This window comes from Pseudochaenichthys georgianus, unplaced genomic scaffold (assembly GCF_902827115.2).
Source record: "Pseudochaenichthys georgianus unplaced genomic scaffold, fPseGeo1.2 scaffold_1122_arrow_ctg1, whole genome shotgun sequence".
NCBI lineage: Eukaryota > Metazoa > Chordata > Actinopteri > Perciformes > Channichthyidae > Pseudochaenichthys > Pseudochaenichthys georgianus.
The window spans coordinates 227-20,178 of NW_027262073.1; the positions used below are offsets into that span (position 1 = coordinate 227).

Consider the following 19,952-nt stretch of genomic DNA (forward strand, 5'->3'; position numbering starts at 1 on the left):
ATCTATCCATCTATCTATCTATCTATCCATCTATCTATCCATCTATCTATCTATCCATCTATCCATCTATCTATCTATCTATCCATCTATCTATCCATCTATCTATCTATCCATCTATCTATCTATCCATCTATCTCTCTATCTATCCATCTATCTATACACAATCTCCTGTCACCTAGTCCTCGAGAACACAAACACCTCTGAAAAGAAAGTATCTAACCCTAAAGACCTGCTAAGACTCTTCTCTTCAGAGTCCCAATGAACTGGAGTGTGTGTACTCGTTTATAGCGTACACACTGTATACATTGGCACGTACGATATGTGTTGTGTGTTGTGTGCAGCAACCGTTCACCTGTCAGCACTGTGGGAAACAGCTGAAGTCTTCAACAGGGATGAAGTACCACGTCATGGCCGACCACAGCCACCTGGTGAGAATAATCGAACACTTATGTCTCTTTCATTTTTAAACGTTCCATCTGTAATACTTTCCTCAGTCACACAGTTTGCATAAATGTCTGATTTATTCAACATCGCCAAATGATGTTTCAGCTACGATTTAAAGTAGAGGTGTTGCTTTACATGTTACATAATGTTTATTTCATGAATAAATACAGTAGACACGACCGAAAGTGGACACTGACAGTCAAAGAAAAACATGTTGAGTGGAGTTAGTGGGATTGATTATGAAGTTCAGATTTTAAAAGACGTTTTTTCTCTGTTTCCAGCCGTCGGCAGAAGACGCCAAGAACCTGGATGACCGTGCCATCAAGGACAAACTGCGCAAAATCCTGAAGAGACTGGGCAAATTAAAATGCTCTAAAGAGGTAAGTCGTATTTATTTGAGATTGGATTTGATACCATAGCATCACAGCAGCTCCATCAACAACATCAACAAGATAAAGATAAGAAGTACTTTATTGATCCCAATTTGATTTTGAATTGTTTGCGTTGCAGCAGCACAAAAAGACAAGGCATTGTACAATATCCAATCTTTATTTCAGACTCAAGGTCCATATCACAAAAAGACAAAACACTCATCAATAAATAAGATAAAAAGCTAAACACAAAACAGATAAAAACAAACCGATAAAAACATAAAATCAGTCCAATCACAGCGAGCAAACACATGCTCACCGTCTGTAGAGGCTGCTGCGCCAATGTCTCCAAATCATGGAAGAGAACCGGGTAGAACTCTTCAGAGGGTAAATTAAAATCCAGATAACATGATTGTCCGAGTCTTCCAGGCGACACATGAATCTGTACATTAACTTTCTTATTAAAAGTGCTTGACAGGTAGGAACCCCCAAGTTAACAAACAGCTGGCTGGCGCTGTGCCATCTTGGTACCCTCAGCAGCAACCGTAAAGCATCGTTGTATGCAACTTTTAATTTTTGCATGCTTCTAGCCGTGTAGTTACTCCACAGGTGAGCCGTGTACAATGGAGTACAGAAAGCTTTAAAAAGTGAAACCTTGACATCTACAGAGCACTTGTGAAACTTCCGCATTAACATGTTTGCCTGGGCTTACAGTTTGCATCGTTGTCTATGGATGTCTTTGTCATCTGTGAGATCATCAGAAATATAATGACCAAGGTACTTGATCTCACTGCACACAAGAAGAATGTTGCTACTGAGAATAACATTAGGAAATACAGCCTTTTTATCCTCTTTACTTCTCAAAGTCATGATGCTACTCTTCTTGGCGTTATACTTAATATTAAAATCAATGCCATACTGGGAACAAGTCCTCAGAAGCTGTTGTAAGCCAGCACTGCATGGGGAGAAGATGATTAAATCATCTGCGTACATAAGGTGGTTGACAACAGTAGCTCCGATGACACAGCCAGTTTTACACAAATTCAGTTTCCTAGACAGGTCATCCAGGTACAGATGAAACAACAAAGGAGATCAAAGCCCACCTTGCTTGACTCCATTACCAACATAAAAATGTTCAGACACAGTATTTCCCCACTTCACCTGCATAGTCTGATGTGCATACCAAAAGGCTAAGATCCTTATTATGTACTTGGGTACCCCTCTCTGGCACATAATACAAATTAAAAGATGAGAAATAAACATTCCAAAATGTAAACATCTCAATAGAAATAAAATAGCATTAAAACAAAAGCAGAAAACATACATGTTGAATTACAAATGTAGAGTAACATGTCATAACAACCACAAATATTAAGAACAGATACAAGGAACAAGACGTCTCACAAAACATTACAATGACTCAAAAAAGGACAATTTAACGTTCATTCAACCTGTGATTTAAATGATCTTCTGCCCAGGGCTGCAGTGCTGCGTTCACCAGCATCATGGGCTACGTCTACCACATGAAGAAGTGCGGGAAGGAGGAGTCGGAGCTGGAGAAGATGCTGCTCAACTGCTCTCACTGCGGGAAGACGTACAAGTCAAAGGCCGGTCTGGAGTACCACCTGAAGTCAGAGCACGCTCCTGTGAGTCTGGGAGGTTTATTTAAGGTTTTATATCTATTCAGACACTTGGCAGCCCAAAACACCTGAAATAAACAACAATAAAACAAAGTGATATATTAAACAATGAAAGGACGTCACAATTAAATACTGATGACTGTATGGAATCCAGTCTTAAAGGTCTCCTGTCATGCTAAATGCACTTTTTATACAACGGAGCTGATCCAGAATTGCGTCCGATATGAAGTAGGGATGCCAGCGATTATTCGATTATTCGAATATTCGCTACAGTCTCCATAATCTAATATTATTTTTAAAAATCGATTTTATTTATATATTTATATTTTTTATGTATTTTTTTTTTTTTCTGGCTTAGTTTCAACCAAAATATATATAAATATATATATATGCTAATAATAGTAATAGTATTAATAATTGTAAATGGCCATTGGTCACACCACCAGTTTGTTTTACTGTAAACTTGGAGGAAGCCTGCGTGCAGAGCAGACTGCTGCTGCAGCATGCTACACACCGACCCCGCCCCCCTCTCCCTCACACGTGTGACTAAAGATGAACAAAGCGGCAGGTAAAAAGAGTCGAATAATCGATTATTATTCGCCAGGGCTGCCGAATAATCGATTTTGATCATGGTCAGTTTCTGGCAACCCTAATATGAAGTAAATTACGTCATATCGAAAATCTGGACTCACGGCACTATCAGAAACGTCGCTATCGGAAACAATGCCTGACGTGTTTTGGACGTAATATGGTCTTTGTTTACGTTAGCAAGCATCGCTAACACTCAGAGCTAACCTGTACTGGAGAGAGTATGTGTATAAAAAGGTACTCGCCTTGTGGTAAACCCGCAAGAAAAGAAGCATTCGATCTCCATACTGTTTCAGAAATAATCCTTGAAGTGGTTTGGAACATGATACGGTGTTTAATAAGCTTGGTATTTTGAGCAAAACACTTCGGAGACATGTTTTGTATAGATATGGCCCTATAATATATTGTTCATATATAGCATAATAGGTGAGCTTTAAGAACTGAATATACTCTTGACATCTTTCCCCCCTGTTCCCCAGACTCCTGTGAAGAGTGAGGAAGACGAGGCTCTGAAGGCTCACAGAGAGGCGAACCCTGAGCGCACGGCGAGCGGTCGGGTGCAGCGGGTGTCCGCGCAGGTCGCTAACTTCCACCTCGCCGAGATCGCCAACAACGAGCTGCCCAAAGACTGGCCCAAGAGGAAGTTCCAGTCCGACCTGGTGCCGGACGACAAGAAGGCAAGAGCAGAATGTCTTCAATGTATATGTGGAGTTGGGGGATATATGAGAGTATGTTTCCTTATTGTAAATTATTCCAACAGAGGAAGGTGGTGTTGATAGAGAAATCGGAATAGAGTGGTGTAGGAATGATTGCTAAAACCTGGAAATGAGTCTGCATTTTCAGCACTTTTCTTACGTGTTTTTGGTTGTAAACCTGAAATAAGAAAATTAGCCGCCTTTAGCTTAGCGGTCGTGACGTGAAGTCATGTGACATTACATCACCTCTCACTTGTTAGACGCTTTTACTCAAAGCGACTTACATACTGTGGGCAATCCCCACAGGAGCAATTTGGGAGTGAAGTGTCTTTCCGAGAGACACAACGACATGCTGACTGCAGTGGGGTTTGAACCTGTGACCCCCTGAGCCGAACACCAACGCACAACCCACTGCACCACACGCCTCCCATGTGACCGTGCTTTACCAGTTCCTTTATAGCCCAACATTAGCCTCCTTTAGCTTAGCGGTGGTGACGTGAAGTCATGTGACCGTGCTGTAGTTCCTTTATAGCCCAACATTAGCCGCCTTTAGCTTAGCGGTGGTGACGTGAAGTCATGTGACCGTGCTGTAGTTCCTTTATAGCCCAACATTAGCCTCCTTTAGCTTAGCGGTGGTGACGTGAAGTCATGTGACCGTGCTGTAGTTCCTTTATAGCCCAACATTAGCCTCCTTTAGCTTAGCGGTGGTGACGTGAAGTCATGTGACCGTGCTGTAGTTCCTTTATAGCCCAACATTAGCCGCCTTTAGCTTAGCGGTGGTGACGTGAAGTCATGTGACCGTGCTGTAGTTCCTTTATAGCCCAACATTAGCCTCCTTTAGCTTAGCGGTGGTGACGTGAAGTCATGTGACCGTGCTGTAGTTTGTAGCCTAACGTTAGCTTTTCACTTTTGTAGGTTGCATTTATGCTTTTAAAAATCATAAAATATGTGATATAGGGCTTTTATTGACCTCATCCTGGATATGCTTCTCTTCTCAGTTGAAGTACGCCCGGCCCGGTCTGCCTGCCTTCAGTCAGGAGGTTCTGAGGAAGTGGAAGAATGAGGTGAAGCTACAGAGGAAGGTCCAGTGTCCCAACCAGGTAACACAGCATCACGCTTGGTTATTATATTTGGTTCTTTTTCTATTAATTTCAGATGTTTTCCTTCGAACCTTGGGATTGTTATCAATTCCTAACTAAGTGCAGAACCCATAATGTAACTTAATACGTGTCTTCCTCAGGGTTGTTGCTCCGTCTACACCAGTGTGTCCGGACTCAAAGCTCATCTGGGACTCTGCAACAAGGTACGTCAGCTTTCTTCTTTAACTCTGAAATATAATATGCAGCAGAGTAAAAATACCATACATAGTCAAGTCAATATTAACATGTATTTAAACATGTTCCAGTCTTTGATTACAAGACATTTATTGCCTTTTTCTGGATTAACAGGAATATCTAAGTAGGTATCCATATCTTCGTGATGTAATACAGACTTTCTGCTTACAGTACATGATCACAATACAGATGCAGTGAATAGTTAAGATTACGAGGTCAGGGGCGGACTGGCCATCGGGAATACCGGGAGTTTCCCCGGTGGGCCGGTGCTGTGTGTGGGCCGGAGGGCCAACAAAAAAAAAAAAGTTTCTAAAAAATAAATAAAAAAATTCTTTTTTTTTGCCTAAATCCTACCGGCCCACATTTGTAAGTGTTCCGGCCCAGCCCAGTGGGGTGTGGCCAGGGTTGGGTTGTAACGGAATACATGTAACGGCGTTACGTAATCAGAATACAAAAATCAAGTAACTGTATTCAGCTCGTGTTACATTTGAAAAACGAGTAATCTGATTACAGTTACTTTCGTAAACCTGAAGTGAATACATTTTGGATTACTTATTGGAATTATTGGTGGAAAGATTTTCTCACAACATGTAATATTCATTACTAAAGGTACAGCCTTGTCTGGTTTCTTTCTCAAGGGCACCACGGCAGGGCAGGAGGTGAACTGGGACCTCTCCAAGTAGAAGTCCACACTCCAAATAGGTCTGGTCGGGACTTGAACCGGCGACCCTACGGCTCACAGTCCAAGCCCCTACTGACTGCCATAGATTTAGTCCCTAATTTTGCTCTCAAAATGGACCAGATTGATGCATTTAACTTCGACATTTAAAAAAAAATCTTCCCGGGGGAGCTTGCCCCCGGACCCCCCTAGAGGAGGTGAGGTCCATCACCTGCCCACACCCCCTGTTAAATTGTCTCACCCACATTGAGGATGCTTCGTACGTCGCCCATGTTTTATTCCATGTGTCAAGTCAGGCAAATTGGGTCAAAATGTTATTGCATCAGTGATCTGTTAAAATTAAAATCACTAAATATATGCCGTAACTATTTTGCTCTAGGCAACTCAAGGGCTCAGGTAATGTGATTACTATATGAATAATTGTCCAAAATAACATTAAAGGCATAGGGTTTTTTGTTAAGTAACATACTTTCGTCGCCGGCCGGTCGATACATGCCGCGCATTAAGTGGGCCTGTCTGTCAATTAATCCCCGGGCCACTTTTTCCCCCCAGTCCGCCCCTGTACGAGGTACAACATATTTAAGGGCATCATAATCCTTTCATGTCTCTTTTGTTTCTTCTCATCTCAGGGCGACTTTGAGGCTGGAAAGTACAGATGTCTGATCTGCAACAAAGAGTTTAACTCTGAAAGTGGAGTGAAGTACCACATCAACTCTGTCCACTCTCAGGTAAAAGCCCACCTCTCAAACAGCTCTCTTTAACCTTGTTTACAGAATACATAAGAATGTTTTCTCTCTGGTTAAACACCTGGACTTTGAAAGAACATCCATAACATTCATCTGTTTGCAACTTACAAATGATGTATCTAATATATCATATTCCAATTACTTGTATATTGACTCTCCTTGCACTATTTCTATTCTATTTGTATTTACTTGCACTATTTTATCTGTTATATTGTGTTGCGCTGTTGGAGGAGCCTGTGACCTAAGAGCTTCACTGTAGCTAAGCACACATGACAATAAAAGCCTTGAATCCTTGGTTGTAGACTACATTCAATTGAACCTCCTTTCTAACAGGACTGGTTTGTGACGAACAAAAAAGCCTCCAAGAAGTTTGAGAAGTTCCTGAAGAACCAGCCCAAGGAGTTCATCCAAAACGTGGACAAGCAGATCGTAGACCAGTACCACCACCATCACACACACCATCAACACCACCAACACCACCAACACCAGTACCAGCAGCACCCAGAGGTGGGTACCTGTACTTTTTACATGTTGAACACAAATACCTGTACTTTCTACTTCTTACATGTTGAACACAAATACCTGTACTTTCTACTTCTTACATGTTGAACACAAATACCTGTACTTTCTACTTCTTACATGTTGAACACAAATACCTGTACTTTCTACTTCTCACATGTTGAACTCAAATACCTGTACTTTCTACTTCTTACATGTTGAACACAAATACCTGTACTTTCTACTTCTTACATGTTGAACTCAAATACCTGTACTTTCTACTTCTTAGATGTTGAACACAAATACCTGTACTTTCTACTTCTTAGATGTTGAACTCAAATACCTGTACTTTCTACTTCTTACATGTTGAACTCAAATACTTGTACTTTCTACTTCTTACATGTTAAACACAAATACCTGTAATTTCTACTTCTCACATGTTGAACACAAATACCTGTACTTTCTACTTCTTACATGTTGAACCCAAATACCTGAACTTTCTACTTCTTACATGTTGAACTCAAATACTTGTACTTTCTACTTCTTAGATGTTGAACACAAATACCTGTACTTTCTACTTCTCACATGTTGAACTCAAATACCTGTACTTTCTACTTCTTAGATGTTGAACTCAAATACCTGTACTTTCTACTTCTTAGATGTTGAACACAAATACCTGTACTTTCTACTTCTTACATGTTGAACTCAAATACCTGTACTTTCTACTTCTTAGATGTTGAACACAAATACCTGTACTTTCTACTTCTTAGATGTTGAACTCAAATACCTGTACTTTCTACTTCTTACATGTTGAACTCAAATACTTGTACTTTCTACTTCTTACATGTTAAACACAAATACCTGTACTTTCTACTTCTCACATGTTGAACACAAATACCTGTACTTTCTACTTCTCACATGTTGAACACAAATACCTGTACTTTCTACTTCTTACATGTTGAACTCAAATACCTGTACTTTCTACTTCTTACATGTTGAGCTCAAATACCTGTACTTTCTACTTCTTACATGTTGAACTCAAATACCTGTACTTTCTACTTCTTACATGTTGAACTCAAATACCTGTACTTTCTACTTCTTACATGTTGAGCTCAAATACCTGTACTTTCTACTTCTTACATGTTGAACTCAAATACCTGTACTTTCTACTTCTTACATGTTGAGCTCAAATACCTGTACTTTCTACTTCTTACATGTTGAACTCAAATACTTGTACTTTCTACTTCTTACATGTTAAACACAAATACCTGTACTTTCTACTTCTCACATGTTGAACACAAATACCTGTACTTTCTACTTCTCACATGTTGAACACAAATACCTGTACTTTCTACTTCTTACATGTTGAACTCAAATACCTGTACTTTCTACTTCTTACATGTTGAGCTCAAATACCTGTACTTTCTACTTCTTACATGTTGAACTCAAATACCTGTACTTTCTACTTCTTACATGTTGAGCTCAAATACCTGTACTTTCTACTTCTTACATGTTGAACTCAAATACCTGTACTTTCTACTTCTTACATGTTGAACACAAATACCTGTACTTTCTACTTCTTACATGTTGAACTCAAATACCTGTACTTTCTACTTCTTACATGTTAAACCCAAATACCTGTACTTTCTACTTCTCACATGTTGAACCCAAATACCTGTACTTTCTACTTCTTACATGTTGAACACAAATACCTGTACTTTCTACTTCTTACATGTTGAACTCAAATACCTGTACTTTCTACTTCTTACATGTTAAACACAAATACCTGTAATTTCTACTTCTTACATGTTGAACTCAAATACCTGTACTTTCTACTTCTCACATGTTGAACACAAATACCTGTACTTTCTACTTCTCACATGTTGAACTCAAATACCTGTACTTTCTACTTCTCACATGTTGAACTCAAATACCTGTACTTTCTACTTCTCTCATGTTGAACACAAATACCTGTACTTTCTACTTCTTACATGTTGAACCCAAATACCTGTACTTTCTACTTCTTACACTTTGAACCCAAATACCTGTACTTTCTACTTCTTACATGTTGAACACAAATACCTGTACTTTCTACTTCTCACATGTTGAACTCAAATACCTGTACTTTCTACTTCTTAGATGTTGAACTCAAATACCTGTACTTTCTACTTCTCACATGTTGAACTCAAATACCTGTACTTTCTACTTCTCACATGTTAAACCCAAATACCTGTACTTTCTACTTCTTACATGTTGAACACAAATACCTGTACTTTCTACTTCTCACATGTTGAACTCAAATACCTGTACTTTCTACTTCTTACATGTTGAACTCAAATACCTGTACTTTCTACTTCTTACATGTTGAACACAAATACCTGAACTTTCTACTTCTTACATGTTGAACTCAAATACCTGTACTTTCTACTTCTTACATGTTGAACTCAAATACCTGTACTTTCTACTTCTCACATGTTGAACTCAAATACCTGTACTTTCTACTTCTTACATGTTGAACTCAAATACCTGTACTTTCTACTTCTTAGATGTTGAACACAAATACCTGTACTTTCTACTTCTCACATGTTGAACTCAAATACCTGTACTTTCTACTTCTTACATGTTGAACTCAAATACCTGTACTTTCTACTTCTTAGATGTTGAACTCAAATACCTGTACTTTCTACTTCTCACATGTTAAACCCAAATACCTGTACTTTCTACTTCTTACATGTTGAACTCAAATACCTGTACTTTCTACTTCTTACATGTTGAACTCAAATACCTGTACTTTCTACTTCTCACATGTTGAACCCAAATACCTGTACTTTCTACTTCTTACACTTTGAACCCAAATACCTGTACTTTCTACTTCTTACATGTTGAACACAAATACCTGTACTTTCTACTTCTTACATGTTGAACTCAAATACTTGTACTTTCTACTTCTTACATGTTGAACACAAATACCTGTACTTTCTACTTCTCACATCCATCCATCCATCCATCCATCTTCTCCCGCTTATCCGTGGTCGGGTCGCGGGGGTAGCAGTTCCAGCAGAGAGCCCCAAACTTTCTTTTCCCTGGCGACATCAACCAGCTCTGACTGGGGGATCCCAAGGCGCTCCCAGGCCAGCGAAGAGATATAATCCCTCCACCTGGTCCTAGGTCTACCCCTTGGTCTCTTCCCAGCTGGACGTGCCTGGAACACCTCCCTAGGGAGGCGCCCAGGTGGCATCCTAACTAGGTGCCCGAACCACCTCAACTGGCTTCTTTCGACGCGAAGGAGGAGCGGCTCAACTCCGAGTCCCTCCCTGATGACCGAACTTCTCACCTTATCTCTAAGGGAGACACCAGCCACCCGGCGGAGGAAACCCATCTCGGCCGCTTGTATCCGCGATCTCGTTCTTTCGGTCATGACCCATCCTTCATGACCATAGGTGAGGGTAGGAACGAAAATGGCCCGGTAGACAGAGAGCTTTGCCTTCTGGCTCAGATCCCTTTTCGTCACAACGGTGCGGTAAAGCGACTGCAATACCGCTCCCGCTGCTCCGATTCTCCGGCCCATCTCACGCTCCATTGATCCCTCACTCGAGAACAAGACCCCGAGATACTTGAACTCCTTCACTTGGGGTAAGGACTCATTCCCTACTTGGAGTGGACAGTCCATCGGTTTCCTGCTGAGAACCATGGCCTCAGATTTGGAGGTGCTGATCCTCATCCCAGCCGCTTCACACTCGGTTGCGAACCGATCCAGTGAGTGCTGAAGGTCGCAGACCGATGAAGCCATCAGAACCACATCATCTGCAAAAAGCAGTGGTGCAATCCTTAGTCCACCGAACTGCAGACCCCCCCCCCCACGACTACGCCTCGAAATCCGATCCATGTATATTACAAACAGGCTTGGTGACAAAGCGCAGCCCTGGCGGAGGCCAACCCTCACCGGAAATGGGTCCGACTTACTGCCGAGGACCCGGACACAGCTCTCGCTTTGGGAGTACAGAGATTGGATGGCCCTGAGTAGAGACCCCCTCACCCCATACTCCCGCAGCACCTCCCACAGTAACTCCCTGGGAACCCGGTCATACGCCTTCTCCAAGTCTACAAAACACATGTAGACCGGATAAGCGTACTCCCAGGCCCCCTCCAGGATCCTTGCGAGAGTAAAAAGCTGATCCGTCGTTCCACGACCAGGACGGAATCCGCATTGTTCCTCCTCAATCTGAGGTTCGACAATCGGCCTGACCCTCCTTTCGAGTACCTTGGAGTAAACTTTCTCGGGGAGGCTGAGTAGTGTGATGTCTCTGTAATTGGCACACACCCTCTGATCCCCCTTTTTGAAAAGGGGGACCACCACCCCGGTCTGCCACTCCTTCGGTACCGTTTCCGACTTCCACGCAACGTTGATGAGACGTGTCAACCATGACAGTCCCTCAACACCCAGAGCCTTCAGCATTTCCGGGCGGATCTCATCCACCCCCGGGGCTTTGCCACTGTGGAGTTGTTTGACGACCTCAGTGACCTCCCCCCGGGAGATTGGCGTTGATCCCCCGTCATACTCCAGCTCTGCCTCTAACATAGAGGGCGGAGTTGTCGGGTTCAGGAGTTCCTCAAAGTGTTCCTTCCAACGTCCCAACACTCCATCAGTTGAGGTCAACAACGTCCCATCCTTACTGTACACAGCTTGGATGGTTCCCTGCTTCCCCCTCCTGAGGTGTCGGACAGTTTTCCAGAACAACTTTGGTGCCGCCCGAAAGTCCTTCTCCATGTCTTCTCCGAACTTCTCCCACACCCGCTGCTTTGCCTCGGCCACGGATGAGGCTGCTGCCCTTCGGGCCTGTCGGTACCTTGCAACTGCCTCGGGAGTCCCCCGGGATAACAAATCCCTGAAGGCCTCCTTCTTCAGTCGGACGGCTTCCCTGACCACCGGTGTCCACCAGGAGGTTCGAGGGTTACCGCCCCTTGAGGCACCTAAGACCTTGAGACCACAGCTCCCCACCGCGGCTTCGGCAATAGAGGCTTTGAACACCGACCACTCTGGTTCAATGTCCCCAACCTCCACAGGAATGCCCGAAAAGCTCCGCCGGAGGTGTGAGTTGAAGGCCTCCTGAACTTGGGCCTCCTCCAGACGTTCCCAGTTCACCCGAACTACACGTTTGGGCTTACCAGGTCTATCCAGAGGCTTCCCCCGCCACTCGACCCAACTCACCACCAGATGGTGATCAGTTGACAACTCCGCCCCTCTCTTTACCCGAGTGTCCAAAACATACGGCCTCAGGTCCGATGATACGATAACGAAATCGATCATGGACCTTCTGCCTAGGGTGCTCTGGTACCACGTACACTTATGAGCATCCTTATGTTCGAACATGGTGTTTGTTATGGCCAATCCATGACTAGCACAGAAGTCCAGTAACAAACCACCACTCCGGTTCAGATCAGGGGGGCCGTTCCTCCCAATCACGCCCCTCCAAGTGTCTCCATCATTGCCCACATGTGCGTTGAAGTCTCCCAGCAAGACTAAGGAGTCCCCTTCAGGAGCCCCATACAGGACTCTTTCCAGGGTCTCCAAGAAGGCCGTATACTCTGAACTGCTGTTGGGTGCATAAGCACACACAACAGTCAGAGTTTTCCCCCCCATAACCCGCAGGCGTAGGGAGGCGACCCTCTCGTCCACTGGGGTAAACTCCAACAACGAAGCACCTAACCGGGGACTTGTGAGTATCCCCACACCCGCCCGGCGCCTCACACCTTGAGCAACTCCGGAGAAGAATAGAGTCCAACCCCTATCCAGAAGTAAGGTTCCAGAGCCGACGCTGTGCGTAGAGGTGAGCCCAACCAGATCCAACTGGTACCGCTCCACCTCCCGCACAAGCTCCGGCTCCTTCCCCCCCAGAGAGGTGACGTTCCACGTCCCCAAAGCCAGCTTCTGCCGCCCGGGTCTGGTCCGTCGAGACCCTCCGCTTTCACTGCCACCCGTCTGGCAGCGCACCCGACCCCATCGATGTTTCCCGTAGGTGGTGGGCCCGCGGGACAGAGAAGCGGAGGTGTTGCCCACGTTGCCTTTTCGGGCTGGGCCCGGCCGGGCTCCGTGGCAAGCCCGGCCACCAGACGCTCGCCGACGAGTCCTCCTTCTGGGCCTGGCTCCAGAAGGGGACCCCGGGCTTCCTCCGGGCCGGGTATCCTCACTTCTTGTTTTTCCTTTCATGAGGTCTTTTGAACACAAATACCTGTACTTTCTACTTCTTACATGTTGAACTCAAATACCTGTACTTTCTACTTCTTACATGTTGAGCTCAAATACCTGTACTTTCTACTTCTTACATGTTGAGCTCAAATACCTGTACTTTCTACTTCTTACATGTTGAACTCAAATACCTGTACTTTCTACTTCTTACATGTTGAACTCAAATACCTGTACTTTCTACTTCTTACATGTTGAGCTCAAATACCTGTACTTTCTACTTCTCACATGTTGAACCCAAATACCTGTACTTTCTACTTCTTACATGTTGAACACAAATACCTGTACTTTCTACTTCTTACATGTTGAACTCAAATACCTGTACTTTCTACTTCTTACATGTTGAACTCAAATACCTGTACTTTCTACTTCTTACATGTTGAACTCAAATACCTGTACTTTCTACTTCTTACATGTTGAACACAAATACCTGTAATTTCTACTTCTTACATGTTGAACTCAAATACCTGTACTTTCTACTTCTTACATGTTAAACCCAAATACCTGTACTTTCTACTTCTCACATGTTGAACCCAAATACCTGTACTTTCTACTTCTTACATGTTGAACACAAATACCTGTACTTTCTACTTCTTACATGTTGAACTCAAATACCTGTACTTTCTACTTCTTACATGTTAAACACAAATACCTGTAATTTCTACTTCTCACATGTTGAACTCAAATACCTGTACTTTCTACTTCTCACATGTTGAACACAAATACCTGTACTTTCTAGTACGTCTTACATGTTGAACACAAATACCTGAACTTTCTACTTCTTACACTTTGAACCCAAATACCTGTACTTTCTACTTCTTACATGTTGAACACAAATACCTGTACTTTCTACTTCTTACATGTTAAACTCAAATACCTGTACTTTCTACTTCTCACATGTTGAACACAAATACCTGTACTTTCTACTTCTTACATGTTGAACTCAAATACCTGTACTTTCTACTTCTTACATGTTGAACTCAAATACCTGTACTTTCTACTTCTTACATGTTGAACTCAAATACCTGTACTTTCTACTTCTTACATGTTGAACTCAAATACCTGTACTTTCTACTTCTTACATGTTGAACCCAAATACCTGTACTTTCTACTTCTTACATGTTGAACTCAAATACCTGTACTTTCTACTTCTTACATGTTGAACTCAAATACCTGTACTTTCTACTTCTTACATGTTGAACTCAAATACCTGTACTTTCTACTTCTTACATGTTGAACTCAAATACCTGTACTTTCTACTTCTTACATGTTGAACTCAAATACCTGTACTTTCTACTTCTTACATGTTGAACCCAAATACCTGTACTTTCTACTTCTTACATGTTGAACTCAAATACCTGTACTTTCTACTTCTCTCATTTCCAAACAGCTGGTTCCTTTAGTCTGAATGTGTGTTGGTGCGTGGTCATTATTCTTCAGAGTCACTGCGTGCCTATTGGTTGGAACACGATCCGTGTATCCATCACTTCCTGGTCTTCTCTAAAGAAGAGGGACCAATGGAAACGTTGTCATGTTGCCGTTGTTCAGCATGGAAACATTCATTAGCTAACAATGACATTATTGTTCTATTGATATAAAGGGAGGTCAGGTACTCTTTAAAGCAGCTGCTAGCTATGGGTACTTTTTACTGAAGCACACTTCAAAGCCTCTTTACTTTGACTTGAGTAAAGACGTTTAGTCAGTATTTCTACTTTTACCAGAGTATTTTTAAACACGAGTATCTGTACTTCTACTTGAGTAAAGGATGTGTGTACTTTTGCACCCCATTCAGCACCCTCATCAGTCCATGCAGCACCCTCTTCAGCCGCTGCATCACCTCCAGCACCAGCACCACCTCCAGCACCAACATCAACACCTGCACCCAGAGAACCAGCACCTCCATCAGCAGGCGGAGCAGCCCACGCTCCACTACACCTCTCTGGAGCCTCCGCCTGGGTCCATGTGGGTGGAGATGGAGCGGATTGGAGCCATGCCGACACCGGAGCAGGCTCCCATAGAGATGGAGACGACGGTGGATGGAGGCAAAGGGGACGGCAGAGGAGGAGGAGGGATGGTGGAGGGGAAACGGAGGAAGAAGGAGGAGGAGGAGGAGGGGATGGGTGACGGGAAGCAGAAGGATTGCTTTGCTTTTGGAGGTGGAGGTGGAGGTAATACTGTCAGCCAATCAGAGGTGGAGCAGCAGGACAGGCCAGTTGACCAGTGGAACCTGAAACAACCCGGCGTCATGGAGACAAATCCTGAGGCTGGGAAAGGACAGGGGAACACTTAAAATAACACTTAACAGAGGTGGAAAAAGAGACCGTGGACACTTACAATACCACTTAACCGAGACCATGGAGTGTCCCTCCGTCCTTTATTAGCCGTGACGTAGAAGAAAACGAACCACGGGACAAACGAGGTGAGAAGGCAGCTGGTGATTTAACGTTTTTAAAAAGTGGAGGAAATGATGGAAACCGTGACAACATCCTAACATGGATACACGAGACACTTCTGGTTCGGAGGCTGTCGGGAAGTGGTCGTCATTGTATAGACAACTGTAGTATATCTGTGTTTATCTGTAATAGATTATTTTCTGCGACTTTAAACGTGTCCTATTCTTTTGATAAACCTGTCTTTCATGTTTACCTTAAAGGGAAACATGAAGAGAGGCTGCTAACAGGATTTTAATAGACTCTGAAAATATGAATAATATTTTGTGCCTCTTATGATTTGTATAACTTCATACTATACTCATCTTTACTTTGACTTACAACTTATTAGCCTTTTTCTGGGCGTAGTGAAGGTCACTTGTTCTGGTATCATTGGATAGCAAAAGGATTCCCCTCACCATGCTCCTTCCTCTAATATGTTTTCATCAGTAGGTTTGATTTTATCGACAAGGAAAAGTTCATGGCTCGCATCAAGAAGCCGTTTTGAAACTAAGACTGTTTGCAGCTCCTTGTCCAGTTATAATAGTTAAAGCAGGCAAATCAAGGAAGCAAATCAAGGAAGCAAATACAAAAAAAGTAAAGACTTGAGAAAATCCAAACCACTCTTTTGGAGTACAGAACAATAGCAAAACATGACAAATTACTTTCATGTTATCTTCCCATTCGTATGGAAGTCCTTAGAGTCAAACAAAGACTAGTCCTTTTTAAAGCAGCCACCTCTCGATATCACACCCCTAACACTCTCAATATCTACCTTCCAAAACACAGGAAACAACAATATAGGTTTGTCAAGAAGGTAAAATACTTGATGGGATTACTTCGAGTTTAAATCTGCCCCAAACAGACAATAGTTTTTTAGTTGTGTTCCAATACTCCAAATCCATTTCTTTTGAGTTCGCTATAACACAAGTCTAACCTAAAGGAAGATCCAAACCACTCCGGTTGAGCACAGAACAACAGCAGGAAAAGACACATTGCTTTAAATGTATTCCCATTTGTATGGAAGTAAATGTGAAATAATCTGATGCCCAAAATGTTGGACTCGTCCTTCCGGTGGTGGCGAAGTCGATAGGGACTTTGCTTGGCAACTGGAAGGTCACCGGTTCAAGTCCCGGCAAGACCAAGTGCTACCGAGGTGTCCCTGAGCAAGGCACCGTTCCCCACGTTGCTCCCCGGGCGCCGTTCAAAATGGCGCCCGGGGAGGCTGCTCCTAACACAGGATGGGTTGAATGCAGAGAAACTATTTCCCCACGAGGGATTAATAAAAGTCCATCTTATCTTATCTTAAAATGTCAGCCTATATCAGGATATTGTACTCTTAACACTCTCAATATCTACTTTCCAAAACACAGGAAACGACAATATAGGTTTGTCGAGAAGGTCAAATACTTGATGTGATTATTTGCAGTTGAAATCTGCCCAAAACAGCCAATATTTGTGAGTTGTTTTAGTCTTTTAAAGCATGTGGAACACTCGGAATCCATTTCTTTTGAGTTAGCTATAACACAAATCTAAACCAGTTTTTCTAAGAAACTAGTGACATATTTTCACTTTCCTCAGCATATGTAGCTTTGTTTGACATACATATAAAGACAACTGCTCTGGAAATAGTAAGAAGGCCTTTTATTAAGATGTTTTTTGTATCCAACTGTGTTTTCCATGATATTAATGATTCTAACTTATGTTTTTAAATCAGTTTGAAACATTCCAGTCATGAGTTTATCAGCCGTACAAATTGAATTAAAGCACATAAATATAATTGGCTGTTAACAAAACAACAGCCAATAACTGTGACAGTAACTGTGACGAAGGAAAGCTAACACACAAAGCATTTAACACGGAGGGCGACTGTTTGTCTTTCCGTTTAGAGACAGAATATATAACCGATAGCATGTAGCTTAATGTTCATACTTAAGCATTTTGTATCTACTACAGTGAGTTATGGACGGTTGTCAGTCATACGTTGGTGTCGTCTTAACAATATTTGTTTTTTACAACTTGAAAGCATTTATGAATGTATTAATTTCCCCCCTGTGTTGTGCACTTCTTAAACCACTTTCCTTCCTTTAAGAAAAAGGAACATTGGCTTATCGTCCATGATTAGATTCCTGTATCTACTGATTCTGGTTCTAGTGCTTTACCCGTCGTTAACTTTCGTCAGATGCCTTTTGGATGAGTTTTCAACGGAAAACCTCCTTGGACATGGGAAGTATTTCAAAAAGCAGGTGGAGAACATGCAACTATCTATTTATGACAATTTCATTCTCACTATAATGTCTATTTACTTAAAAGCAAGTGATGAAAACGCTTTTTTAATAGAAGAAATGTTTATTTTGTTGTTCCTTTTGCCTTTGGTGCTAGCATGTTGCAGCATTTAACAATACTTTTTGATTTACTAAGTTTTTTATGAAGTTTAAATTAGCTGCTTTTAGTCTTTGTTTAGACACTGTTTGTCTAGTTATTATTTAAAATAATTATAATGGTGTCATCAGTTTAATTCATTAACTAAGTCATTGGATTTCGACTTGATGGCTTGTAACCCCTTGAAATGAATGGTATCTTCTTGCAGTGGTTGCATGTTAAGGATGCAGCTAACGATTATTTTCAGTCTTTGAATATTAGAAAATTGTGGAAAACATCCATCCTATTTTCTCAAAGTCTAAGGGGATGTCTTGAATCTTCAGTCCAGAATCTAAATATATCCAGTTTGATGGGATATAAAATATAAAAGCATGAACAATCCACATTTTAAAAACGCGGAAAACAACATTTTATACAATTTTTACTTATCAGACGTACGGTTAAACTCTCCTTGCTTTTGAAATACGTCCCATGTCCTCTTATGCTTGTGACACAATCGTTATCACTATGTGCGCACTTTGAACAGTTTGATAGCACGAAGGGAAGGAGCTCTTACAAGTGACTTGCTTTGTTATCGAGAAAAAGTCAAAGCATTAATATTTTAGAGCAATTTCGTTGCAGTAATTCAAGAAGTGAAACTCCATATTTCATGTTTTCCCGGTCATTTGCACTTTCTGTCTCGTCCTTTCATCTCAATGCTGGAGTACATGACTTGAATCCAGATTAATTCAAACATAGTACGCCGGTATTGTTAAATGTTTTGTATTTTAGTGCCAAGAGAGGAGCTGTCATACTGTAGGCAATATAAACCAAAACGTTATGAAATGTATTTTTTTGTATTTAATAGAGAGGACTAGTGCGAGGCATTCAATATAATTCTAGTTTTAAAAAATGGTGTTAACTGTGCAGTAGAGAAGCTCTGTGAATTAATGAAGAATGAAGAATGACAATGTGTCCTAATGTTTTTAGCCTCGTCCATACAGACAATAATACCGTTTATATTACCCTGATCATATTTGAATAACTGTTCAGTTAATAATCTTGTATTATTTGTAAACACACAAAGGAAGCACTTAATTTGTCCATGTCTAATTAGTTATAACCTCAGTGTTATAAATCTGTACATTTAAAATGTTACTACTTGTTTTTTAGAAGTTACGTGCTGCTATTCCGTAGTACCAGCATTGTTATAACCACAGATGATTAAAAGTTTAATTAATGGTCGTTGTGGGCTCGGTGTCTTCATTAACAATGATGTGGGGAATGAACGTGTCCAATACTGTGAACGTCCTGAAATCAAAATGTTCCTCAAGTAAAAGTAGAAAAGTATTATCATCAAAATATAGTGAAAGTAGCGACAGTAATTCATTCATTGTGCAGATTGGTCCATTCCAGAATAATATATATGATGTGTTTTATAATGATTGATTATTAAATTGTTCTCAAAGCTGGTAAAGGTGCAGCTAGTCTGAATGACTTTGTAGACTGCAGGGTAGCTGGTGAAGGTGCAGCTAGTCTGAAGTACTTTGTAGACTGCAGGGTAGCTGGTGGATTTACTCCAGGTGGAACTAAAGTCTGATTCAACACTTGGTTAGATTTCACATCATTCATCCACATCTGTGAAGTAACTAAAGGTGGAGTGGAGTACAAGTACACTATTTACCTCTGAGTTGTACTGGAGTAGAAGCACAAAGCAGCATAACATGGAAATTCTCATAATACAGTACTTAGACATGTACTTAGTTACTTTACACCACTGAGCAGATTGTCCTGTTTCAGCGACAAAATGAATCAAACAGCCTTGCCTGTCTTGTAGTGGAGTAGAAGTACAAAGTAGCATAGAATGGAAATACTCCAATAAATAATAATACATGTGATTTTTATAACGCTTTTCCTAATGCT

The 19,952-nt window shown here is 41.7% G+C and overlaps 1 protein-coding gene across 1 annotated transcript; it reads left to right on the forward strand.

The window, feature by feature from the left end:
* Positions 1-251: 251 nt before the first annotated feature.
* Positions 252-19,264, forward strand: LOC117440679 (zinc finger protein 512; the record flags this gene model as incomplete). Its single annotated transcript, XM_034076917.2, has 9 exons — positions 252-428; positions 726-824; positions 2,294-2,461; positions 3,523-3,720; positions 4,737-4,838; positions 4,979-5,041; positions 6,381-6,479; positions 6,831-7,004; positions 15,032-19,264. Coding segments are annotated over 9 exons (1,578 nt in total), but the record flags the coding sequence as incomplete, so codon positions are not given.
* Positions 19,265-19,952: the final 688 nt, after the last annotated feature.